This window comes from Rousettus aegyptiacus, unplaced genomic scaffold, assembly GCF_014176215.1.
Source record: "Rousettus aegyptiacus isolate mRouAeg1 unplaced genomic scaffold, mRouAeg1.p scaffold_m13_p_10, whole genome shotgun sequence".
In the NCBI taxonomy this organism is placed as follows: Eukaryota; Metazoa; Chordata; class Mammalia; order Chiroptera; family Pteropodidae; genus Rousettus; species Rousettus aegyptiacus.
The window spans coordinates 13,904,847-13,917,133 of record NW_023416285.1 but is presented as its reverse complement, the minus strand read 5'-3'; the positions used below and the strand labels follow the sequence as shown (position 1 = coordinate 13,917,133).

Sequence of the window (12,287 nt, the reverse complement as noted above, 5' to 3'; positions counted from 1 at the left end):
GTTCCCATTCAGTCCTAGTTTTCTGAGAATCTCTATCATGAATGACTGCCTCACTTTGGACTGGGAAGAACTCAGGTTAGATAGTGATATAACCTGGGTCCTTAATGATAAATACCCGATTGGACAGCTGGGTAGAAAGGGCAACCTCCAGACCAGGGCATTTCTAAAAGCCCCAGGACAGATTTCTCTAAGAAAATGAAATGACCAGATTACGCTATATCTGAATGTTCTGAAAGGATTCCGACAACTCACGGAATCTGCAGCTGAATCAGTGATAAGCGCATAAATAGCTAATAGCAACTACAACAAAAATCCAAGACTGTTATTAACGCCAAGGAAAACAAAAAGCTGTGTAGGAAAGAAGTTATTATGATTTATTTCGTTCAGCTATGAGCAGCATTTATATGGTTATAATAATGCAAATACTAAATTTTGAATCTAATCAAAATCACGATCTAACCATATAAGAATGGGGCATGAAAAGGGCACGGATTATAGCGGGAGGTGGGGAAGGTGTGTGGAAGGGAGAGAGCAGAGAAGAGGGAAAGGTAAATCCTCATCTTCCATGCGAAATAAATAGACAATTCCAAAAACTGATAAATCGCGAAGTAGGAAGACATGCATGTTTTGTATTTCAAAGATCGGAAGGGGAATTCTAAAAGAATGAGCCGGAAGAGCTGACGGTGGTTGCTTCTGGGGATGGGAGCACTGATCTTTGTAAAACCTCACAGAACTATTTGATTCTACTGCTACATACAGATGTCTTTACTAAAATTTAATTCATATATCATACAATCATCCTTTTGAAGTATATGATTCAGTAGTTTTTAAAATATTCACAAAATTGTGCAACCATCACAATATAATTCCAGAACATTTTCATCACCTCAAAAAGAAGCCTCAGAACCTCGTACCCATGAGTAGTCGCTCTCCAATTACCCATATCCCCAGCTTCTAAAAACTACTTAATATACTTAACACACACACACACACACACACACACACACACACACACACTTATATATAATGGATTTACCCATTCTGGACATCTTATATAAATGGAATCATATAATAGCCACATATAAACTTTTTTTCCTTTGAAAAACAAAAGCTTTATTTTTTTTTATTTTTACTTTTTTTTTATGGTGACATTGGTTAATAAAATCCATATATAAATTTTGATTTAAAATTTTTTACTAATAAAAGACTATTTAAAAAATAAAGCCACTAAGAATTTCAGCCCAATAGAAGATGAATGAAAGGACTAAAGACAAGGGCCTGTCAGTAAGAACGGAATCCATTTGACCACAGAATAAAAAAGGAAATACATGAGTACTATAATTACAATACAAAATATAAGTTATACAAATTCAAATAAAGGTGGTTAGGGAAGAGAATGAGAAAGTGTCAGACTGTGTAAACATACTGATTTTCTTATGTATTGGAGACATAGAGCAAAAGATATAATTGAAAACTGAAAAATTAAGTAAAAGAGCTATAAGTAATTCTCAAAGGTGTTAAAGTTAACCCTAAAATATAATAATCAACTAAAATCAGATAATGATTGTAGAAAAAGAGGTAGAAAGCAGAAATATACTAGATTTATCATTTGTCATTTTTAAATGGACGAAGACTAAAACATAAAAAGATGAAATATGGCATAGAAAGTTACAAAGGTAACCATTCAAACAAAAATATGGAAGAAATATAAATTAAAATAAGAACAGCAAAGAAAACATAGACCATGTAGTGAAAGAGAACAAAAAGAAGCAATAAAAACAGCAAGCATATAATAATACAGCAAAACTAAGACCAAGCAGATCTGTTATATCACTGTGAAAATGCACTGAATCCATGCATTACGAAAAAGCCTGTTGGATCAGATCACAAAACCAAACCTAAGCACCCTATTTCATCAGTTTAAGAAGCATAGTTTTTCACATCTTAGCTTCTACGATATCGAGATATGATTTATAATTGCCATCAGGCGGACAGAGGTCAGGACGCAGCTGGGACTATCCACCTGTGTGTGAACTTGGTCCTAGCTCTTCACGCTGTCACCTCTTCGAGGCGGTACTGTACACTGCCGGGCCTACAGGAATGTCACTGCCATCACCCTATGACGCAGTCCCGAAACACAAAGTTATTGCACATGCGGTCAGGCACCAAAAGAGAGCAACAGAACATACACTTGCTATTAGAGAAGTAAATATTCATTGCTGAATAACAATAATCTCGGGCTTTATTGGAAAGTGAAGGAAGATCTCCAAGCAGATGAAGCGGTGTCAGGTTCTATGACGCCAGCTAAAGGCAGAAGCTGCAAAATCACCAGGAAGAGATGAAACAAAGTTCAAGGCAATGAGGGGCTAGAGTGACAATTCTCTCACTATATAGGACTACCTAAAGACACTAAGTGTAAGAACACAGTTAAATAAACCTCCACTCATACATTTCTGTGTCTTGTCAAAATGATCCTTTTGAAAGCTTTATTTCTTATCAAACTTCTCTTGATAAAAGATAAACTGAGATCTTGGATGTATTTCTCTCTATTCCAAATCACACCATAATCATTCAATCATACCTCTTTAAATTTCATATTCGGACACAAGGTTTTTAAAAAGTTTGTAGGAAGAACATGAAAGTATGAAGAGCTCAGAATTACTCAGTGCTCCCTCCTTATTTGTACTTACTACACATACCCCAGGGGGAAAAGAAACTCATTCTGCAGCATGGCTCAGCATGATTCATAAATTGCAGGCTAGCATTTTGAAATGTCATTTTTATTGATCTCCATTTGATGTTCCATTTGCCTTTCCTGGAGTAGACAAATTATGTTTACGGCATTTCCCTAATAGCAGACCTTGAAAATCTGAGTTTAAATGAGCTCTGAAAAAAACATACCCAAATGAATTATCAACCAAACAAAACTATCTGGATGCACGTAAATTAATACTGATTTTATCATTAAAACATCTTCCTTAAGACTTCGTAGGTCACAATAAAGGTGCCAATGTAGTATATAATAGAATAACACATTTCAGAGCATAACAGGCAGCTAAAAACTATAAGGGAAGTCAAATCTCAGGCACAAAATGTAAATCTGTCAACTAAACACATATGAAACATAAAGCATGAGTCAAAGAGTGAGATTAGAAAAATGAATATCAAGTCTTATTCTGCAGAACTCAGAAGTCTGTGCAGCATGGCCCATGCCATAATAAAACTCAAGTAACAAAGGTCAATTTATCTTGCTAGCAATATCATTCCTTCCTGACAATTTCAAAAATAAATTAGTCAGTGAAAAGCTATTGTTACTCTACAATAGCAGATGATTTTTGCATCACAGAATAGGTATAATGTTTAAATACTTTTAAAAATACATAATTTCATAAGCCTTTGCTTTTGAAAAGCCAAAATTTTAAATTTTTAAATGACTGATTTCAAACTTTTCACTCCATAGAAAGCATGTAAGAAATCATATGAGCATCAATTACAAAGTAAAGCTGTGAAATCAATATTATATTTCAAAAAAACTAATACTTCCACTCAACCTCTAAAACCTCTTTAAATACCATGTCCTTACAATGTACTGGACAGCAAAGGCACAAGTCAGCTGTAACGCTTGTCTGTCCAGAGCACTCGGTCTTTCCTATGAGCACTGTCAACATTCTTCTTTGCACTGTATAACCTTTGAATATATCTCAACTCCACTACTAGCATTTTAAGTTATTTTTCATTCCTCAACAAAGAAAGAATAAGTGATTGGATGGATGGATGGATGGATGGACGGACGGACAGATGGATCAATGGTGGCTTGGGCAACAAAATCCAAGGTTAGGGGTCACAGATAATTTAAGATGTTGAAAATTATTTTAATACATGTTCTCAAGAATCAGCACTAGATAACAGATGAAATTATGACCCATGAATCTTACTGAATATGTATTGTCTTTTTCTTTTTTAAATAATTCCAATTTTGTGAAGTAAATAACCTCTATAAGTAACTCAAGCTAATAACCTTTTGTAAATTCTTTAATACTTCATATTTTAGCCAGTGTTTTTATATTGTACTTAGCATAAAATATGAATTTCAAAGACTTTATTACTAAAAAAAAAAATACTTTAGCAATATAAAAACAAGAACAGTGTTTTAGCTCCAGAATAAAATTTTATTATGCAAGAAAACAAGATCGCCTAGATTTTCTTATAGAATTTAACTGAATCACCAATATCCTTATGTAATAATATGAAAAACATGTTTATCAGGTAAAAGAAAGTGATAAAGCAGAGTACAAAACTATGTATATATTATGACTACAATCTTGTAAAATAAACTTTGGCATAGGAAAAAAAGGCCTAGAGGAACTACTATAAAATGGCCAAAGTGATGGTTACAAAGGGAGAAACTATGGGCAATGTTTTTCTACTTTCTTTATCTTCAGTATTCTATTTTATCTCATTATGATATATATCAGTGGTCCCAAACTATGTGGCACCAGGGGACCGGTGCGGCTATGAGAATCTAATGCCTGATGACCTGAGGTGGAGCTGAGACAGTGATGCTGGTGCTGGGGAGCGGCTGCAAATGCAGATGAAGCTTCGGCTAGCTCGCCAGCCCCTCACCTCCTCGTGCTGTGCAACCCAGGTCCTAACAGGCCACAGACCAGGCCTGGTCCACAGAGTTAAACAATATCTCATGTAAAGCACCTAGCTTAGTGCCTAGCTCACAGTAGTACTTGATTTACATTACTTCCCATTTTAATATTTTCTGTTGTTGAATGAATTCCCATAAACAGAGTAGATATCACAGATTAAGTACTTTGGTAAAGAGGTAATCAATTTATCTTAAGAAATGCCTCTATCAAAGGACTTTAAATTCTAATATGCTCAGGAAGACATTTTTAATAGATCTCAGCAATCCTTTCCACTTAGCCTGGATAAGACCTCAGAATTCTTCTCAACACAGCAGCCCAGGTAGCCAGAAGGAGCAGCCATGAGAGAAGACCTGTGTGTCATCAGCAACTCAGACCAGGAGATTCTTAAGGAGCTTCTCCCGGCACATAGACTACAATGCCTATGACAGGAGAGGGATGAATTCTTTTCACAGGTTTGCCAAAAAATGAAATCTATGACTCAATTCCAGTTCACCCAATAAAACATTTTAACAATAAAGATTTTAAAAAATAGATTTTTATAGCTTTCGAAAAAATTTTCTGGTGCTTTCAGTAGTTCAAAAGAGAAACATTACAGTAAATCTTCATGACATTGGATTTGGCAATGGATTCTTAGCTATAATACCAAAAGCACAAGCGAGAAAAGAAAAATTCGATAAACTAAACTTTATTGAAGTTAAAAACTCTTATGTATCAAAGGATATCATCAAGACAGTGAAAAGACCATCTACAGAATGGAGGAAAAAAATTGCAAATCATCTGACAAGGATAGAATAGCCAGAACATATAAAGAACCCCTGCAATTCAACAAACCAAAAACCCTATTAAAAATGGACAAAGGCCTTGAACAGACAATTTTCCAAATAAGCTATACAATTAGCCAAAAAGTACATGAAAATATGATCAACATGATTAGTAATTCAGGAAATAAAAAAGTAAAACCAAAATGATGTACCATATCACAATTGCTAGGATGGCTATTAAAAAAATAAATAAATAAAAAATAAGAAGTGCTGACAAGGATGTGGGGAAATTGGAATCCTCATACATTGCAGGTGGGAACGTAAAATGGTACAGCCACTGTGAAAAATAGTTTGGAGGATCCTCCAAAAACTAAACATAGCATTACCACATAATCCAGTGATTTCACTCCTAGGTACATATACAAAAGAACTGAAAACAGGGGTTCAAACAGATATTTATGTATCTATGTGTACTGTAGTACTATTCATAATTGCCAAAAGGTGTAAACACTCAAGTATCCACTGATGGATGAACAGATAAACAAAATGTGGTACATATACACAATGGAATGTTATTCAGCCATAAAAAGGATGAAATTGCAACACATGCTACAACACGGATAAGCTAGGACTGAAAACATTATGCTAGGTGAAATAAGCCATACAGAAAAGGAACAATATGGATGATTCCACTAATCTGAGGTACCTAGAATAGTCAAATTCATAGAGACAAAAAGTAGATTAGAGATTACCAGGATTGAGGCAGAGGGGTAAAATGGGAATTTATTACTTAATGGTGAGAGTTTCTGTTTGAGGTGATAAAAAGTTTTGGAAATAGTAGTATGCTTGCACAATTTTGTGGATGTTAATTAATGCTACTAAATTGGCAAATTTTATGTTCTATATATATTTACCAAAATACAAAAAATAATAATAATAATAAATTAAGCTTAAAGGCACAGGGGAGAAAAGCAACATCGGGATAATAAATTAAAATGATACCACATCAGTACCTCTCCACACACTTTGTTCGAGATAGAGGAGGCTGACATCTTCGGTTATGAGCTTCTCGGGCAGCAAGTCTAGCTCCCGATAACTGAAAGAGGATACAAAATCCATTTAATACATCAAACTTGCTACCATTCTAGAAAAAAATGGTATCATATTCTGACATCAAGAAGCTAGAAATTCAAGCAACTCAAAATTGTAACCAAACATTTATTTCGGGGATGCGGGGGGTGGGAACCAAAACACATTAAACTGGGAAAATTCTAGAGCAGTTTGAAGCTGTATTAAACACATAAAAAAACACTGAGAGAAAAACACATGTAGTGATTTTAACAGCTCTGCAAAGGAACGGTATACAAAACTGTTCTCTAATAAACCTAACGAAGCTGAAAGTTTCCTAGTCAAAACTTTCAGAAATTTTCATTGGAGCTGAATCCAAGAAGATACTCAGAAGTGGTTCTCTTAAGTGCCTTCGTCAGCCATCCAAAAGCTGTATAAAGGGTGTTTAATGCCAATGTTCAAAACAAGTGTTTCTCTAAAACACTTCCTGGAATGATCACAATCTAGACTCTTTAGCGAGAAATCTATATTTGCAAACCCAGTGCCAACACCTCAGAAAGTCTTATTGGGAACTACGTCTTTGAGACGGTAGTTTAAGATATTAGTAATCAAAGTAAGTTCAGAAGAAGTATGAACTACAGTCTCTCAAACCAAAAAGCATGGTATCTTCATCTCTTAAGAGATTTATATCGTACATTCTCAAAAAGTCACATACATCAAAAATACATATGTCCGAAAAGTTATACCTTTTCATCTTCCCACTGAAAAAAACTGCAATCTTTTCTATCTCTACAGGCAGAGCAGGCATAAAACCTCCGTGTTTCTTCTTTTCCTTGGCTTACTTTTACAAACAGAAGAGTGGGTCCTAGTTCCAGAATAGGAAAAACCATGTCAAACAACAGTTCCTAGGTTTCACCGCCCTTAAATGAAACTTGTTTTAATTTTATGCATGACTTTACATAATTAAATCCACTACTTAATAATTTTTTCAATGTCACATTTAGGAACTGAAAACTTAAAATAATGTTTGCAAACTGGTCTCTCCAGAAAATGCTATTGTCAGTATAGTTGCTGTCTACATCGTGTGACCTGGGTTGCAAAACTAAAACAAGGAGCGGGGTCCAGAAAACTGACCACTTTGCCACCTCCGTCGTTGTTATCGGTTCCGTGAAAATAGCTTTTGGAGTTGGACACACCCTCTCTCCCCAACTTAAGAGAAAAACTGGGTCTGTTTTCTAAGCAAAAATTCATTCTATGGTTCTCCCTAACTTTTTTTTTATTAAAAGATAGCAAATCAACAAACAAAATCCCCAAGTACTTAGCAATGAGAATTACTCGATAACATGCATCCCTTTTGCCCGGCCTCTGCCTCTTCCCTAAAGAAAAAAAAAAAAAGGTAACAGCTGTAGAGCAAAACCACGACAGTGGAGACTTTCTATAACGGCTTCTTAAGTTGCAAAACACAACTTCCCGAGGAAGGGGCGTTTTCTAGGCATCACACAGGGTCGGGAAGAGAGGCTGATAATAATCCGAGAGCCCTAAAAGACCATGGCACCTTAAGGCTAACTCACACCCCTAGGCGCCCGACGGCCAGGCTGAGCCCAGATATGGACCCACCGTGAGGGCACAGCGGGGCGGGAGTGGCGGGGTCAGAATGAAGCACCACCTCCACCCCCGAGCTCCCCTGCTGACTGGTGCTCCCCTCGGCCTCTACGGCTCCAAGTTGATCCCTGAGGGCCGCCATCTTCCCGCCGCCGTCCCGAAAGCCTCAGTGCAACACAAGGAGACTGAGAAAGAGCGCCGCCACGACCCGCAGAGTCTCACAGCGCCCCCGCGCGCCTAGGATGAGCTACGGCCGCCTGGGCGGAAGCCGCGCCCTGCAACGCAGTGCCACCAGCTCTCGGTTACACCTAAGCGATCCCTGTCACGGGAGAGAGCGACTGCCAGCAACTTGTTGGACCTGTGCAATAAAGCGCACCTATTTTCTGCCTCATCCTTAGCTTCTGTAAGTACCCTAGTGTCGTAAGAATACAGCCAGGAGATGAGATTTGCAGCAAAGACTTGGTCAGGTTTAAATCCAAAAGGCAGCATCATCACCAACAGCAACTGGAGCGTCTGCTCTTTATGAAACCATCTTCTTTTCAAAATCAGAGGCACAGTGTCATCTTCTACCTTTTGGAGAATGTTTATAGTTGCACGTTATAGTTGCATATCCATTGACATATATTGTAAAGAAAGAAAGAAAACTGTTCCTATCTGCATGTGACATATAGCTGTCTACATAGAAAATCCCAAAGAATCTACAAAAATAACTGGTTTAAACTGAGTTCAGCAAGGTTGCAGGATACCAGATAAACATACAAAAATCTACTGCGCTTCTTATATACTAGCAGTGATTACTGGAACAAAATTAAAAATAGAATACCACTTGCAACTGCTCAAAAAAATGAAACACTTAGGTGTAAATTAACAAAACATATACAGGAAGTGTATGAAAACTACAAAATGCTGATAAAAAATCATAAAAGATTTAAATAAATGGAAAGTCATGCTGTGTTCATGGATTAAATGACTCATGGTAGTAATGATGTCAGTTTTCCCCAAGTTTAGGGACAATACAGGTTTAGCTCAATTTTTATCAAAATCCCAGTCAGATTTTTGTAGATATAGACAAAATTATTTTAAAATTTATATGGGAAGTCAAGGGAACCAGGAGAGCTAAAAACAATTTGGAAAAAAATAATAAAGTGGGAAGAATCACTTCAACTTTGAGACATTACATAGCTACAGTAAACATACGTACGGTTAAAGATGAAATAGTCAAATATCTCCTGATAGTATTTAGAGAATTGATAATACTCATATGTATTTAAAATCACACATTTAATACCATGGTGTATTAATTTAGAAAGATTGCTCTTTTCTATGCACATTTCATACAATAGTTTCACTCAAATCCTTCACCTGCACCTGTAGCATCTGGTCTTTGACATAACGTTTCCCCTTTTCAAGTTGTCCAACACAAGTTATTGGCACTTCTACATCTTTAGGATAGGGCTCTTACTGGCCCCATGTCTAATGATACTTGTGGAAATTTTATCTTGACCTAACTACTGGTTCTCATTAACACATCTATTTAAAAATGTTTAAACAATGAGTATAACTTCGTAAGCTTTAAAAGACTTATTTACAAAGCTTGAAATTAAATTCATAAATTCATAAAGTCATACTACCCAACATAGTTACTGAATCTGTATTTTCTTATTCTCTCTTAAATAATTCTGATTCTGTGACACAAGCTTATAGAACTTGCAGCTCAAACCATTGTGGATTGATAGCCTTTACATGTAAGCTTCTCCAAACAGAAAAAGTACAACAAAGGTTGTCGAATAAGGTAAATGAGACAGCACCCCTTAGTGCGAGAGACTTGGAAAGTTTCAAAAATAAGGCAGTTCTCTCTTTCCTGACAGATAATTTGAGGAGAACAAAATATATATATCACCTTATATTCATGCATGTATAGTAAATAATGTATGTTGAATATTTACTAAAGAGGTCCTGAATATGAACAATAAGTTATATATGTTTCATTTTATTGTCTAATAACATATTTAGTTTGTACAGTAAAATTCTTTTAGTCTATGTGCTGCCAAAGCGAGCACTGAACAGTAAAATTCCCAAGCAGTGAAAAGCTGAGAGATATAGCAGGATTCTCCAAGGAAACCAGTGGCGGAGCTGGAGGTAGGCCCCCCGATGCCTGAGCACTGGGGTTGACCCCAGTTATACTCGTCCTGTTTTAGAGCACGACCCTTAATGCCCCTAAGACAGGCTCCAGTTCAACGACTGCCCCACCAGAGGATGTGGACAAACTGGTGAGCTTCCCATAGGGACCAGGATGTCTCACTCCTTGACTTTGTTAATAGGTTAAAAGCCCATCACTCTCCAAAGCGGTTGAAGGCAGAGCAGCATTTTGTAATAGACGCCTGACTGACTCCTGTCTTCTGTTACAGAATCCAAACTTCCTTGGGGAAGCCAACCCTTGTTAATTTTAGCCCATGTAGTTTGAGAGGTACAAAAAGCCATAAGGACTGGCCTGGATTTGGGCAGCTGATTTTGGGAATGGCTGAAAAGGATGCTGTAATAGTTAGATTTTGTCATCTCAGTGGTCTTCATAATATTGTCATGAGTCTGAAGGGTTCTGCTCTCCAGTCTTTTCAGGGCTGGGTTGTGCGTCTATCCAGTGGTGGGCTGGTCCAGGTTCACCTTGGCTGGGGTGACTAAGGTCTGCTCCATGTGTCTCTCCTCTTCCTTGCAACGGACTGAAAGTTTATGTCCCCCACCCTCCCCATGTTGAAATCCCTAACTCCCATTATAGTATTAGTAAGTAGAGCCTTTGGTAGGTGATTAGATCATAAGAGTAGAGCCCACATGAATAGGATTAGAGAGCTTATAAGGGGTCCCAGAAAGCTCCCTAGTGGTCCCTTCTGTCATGTGAGGATACAAGTAGAAGTCTGTGACCCAGAGAGAGCCCTCACCCAACTTTGCTGGCACCTTGATCTTGGACTTCCAGCCTCCAAAGCTGTTGTTTTTAAGCTACCCAGTCTGTGACATTGTATTAAAGCGTCTCTAATGAGCTAACACATTCCTGGGACCCGGGGCCCGCTGGGCATGTCTCTCGTTGCAGAAACACAAGAGAACTAGGAGAAACAGGCAAACTCTTGGAGGCCTAGGTTTGGAGCTGCCACTGTCATTTCCTCCTCACTCTTTTGGCTCAAGCAAGTCACATGGCCAACCACTGTAAAGTTACAGGGCAAATGGCATGGGTCAAAAAGGGGTGAAAAATTGGGGCCAATGACACAATCTTTCGCGAAAGCACTCTTCACTGGGATAACCACGTGGCGGGGGCAGTGTCTCCCAAACGCGAAGGAGCACCTGCCTTAGCAAGAAGTCAAGAAGGAGAAAGCAGAACTAGGAGACAGACATGTGTGATGAGCCCACGTGAACACCTCGATCCAGCCATGCCTGCTGTTTTCGGTCGTAAAAGGCATAAATTCCTTAAGCCTGTTTGAGATGGGGTTAGTTTTATCAATTACAACTAGGGATGCCGACTGCTATGGCTGCAGCCATAATATTGGATGGATGAATACACGTTTTGAAGTCCTTTTCCAGGCAAGACCAGCTAACCCTTCTCTCCAATCTCTCGGTCACAATACCTGCCAATCTGACTATCCTCTCCCTCCATCTTTTCCCTCTACCTTGAGTTCTCCTGCTGAGGCCCTTTAAATTAGGCTAACAAAAGACAGATAAACAAGAGGAAAAAAAAAAAACAGTTTATTAACCGTGCATCAAGCACACACGGGGGAGCATTTAGAGATGAGTAACGCGAGGGAGTGATTAGAATGAGAGCTTATACAGAAGTCTTAGCCACAACAAAAACCAATAAATGTTTAGAGACACAGTAAGACAAAGGAGGACTTTGAGCTTCTAGGGGTGGCAAACTGTGAAAAGGCCAATATATAGGGAAACTACTGGTAGATAAAGATTAATTTTAGCAAGGTTTATTAGGTAGATGCCTCTGGTGTCCTTTCTAGGCTGATGAGGGTCTAGAATTGGCTCCACTGATTAACTTCTGTCCTTCCTGGTAGAGAGGGGCAGGGCAGACCTCTTTACACGTTATGTCCTGCTTAATTTAGGCGAACAGGGTGAGGGCAGAGAGCATTCCTTATATGTGCTTAATTGCCTTCACCTCAAAATAATCCTTATGCATAATAGGGAGCGGCATCTTCTGCTACCCTTCCATCCC

At 38.0% G+C, this 12,287-nt stretch overlaps 1 protein-coding gene across 5 annotated transcripts in view; it reads right to left on the bottom strand.

Moving 5' to 3' along the window:
• Positions 1-8,367, bottom strand: part of ZCCHC4 (zinc finger CCHC-type containing 4) — a 39,603-nt gene extending 31,236 nt beyond the window's left edge. The window contains exons 1-3 of one of the 5 annotated variants that reach the window (XM_016154808.2): positions 8,102-8,367; positions 7,231-7,349; positions 6,430-6,512 (exon numbers count right to left, since the gene is read on the bottom strand). In XM_016154808.2, coding sequence (XP_016010294.2) covers positions 6,430-6,512; positions 7,231-7,349; positions 8,102-8,228 — 329 coding nt within the window. In that variant the 5' untranslated portion in view covers positions 8,229-8,367. The other 4 variants (XM_016154807.2, XM_016154804.2, XM_016154805.2 and 1 more) reach the window with 4 other exon arrangements.
• Between the last annotated feature and the right edge of the window lie 3,920 nt (positions 8,368-12,287).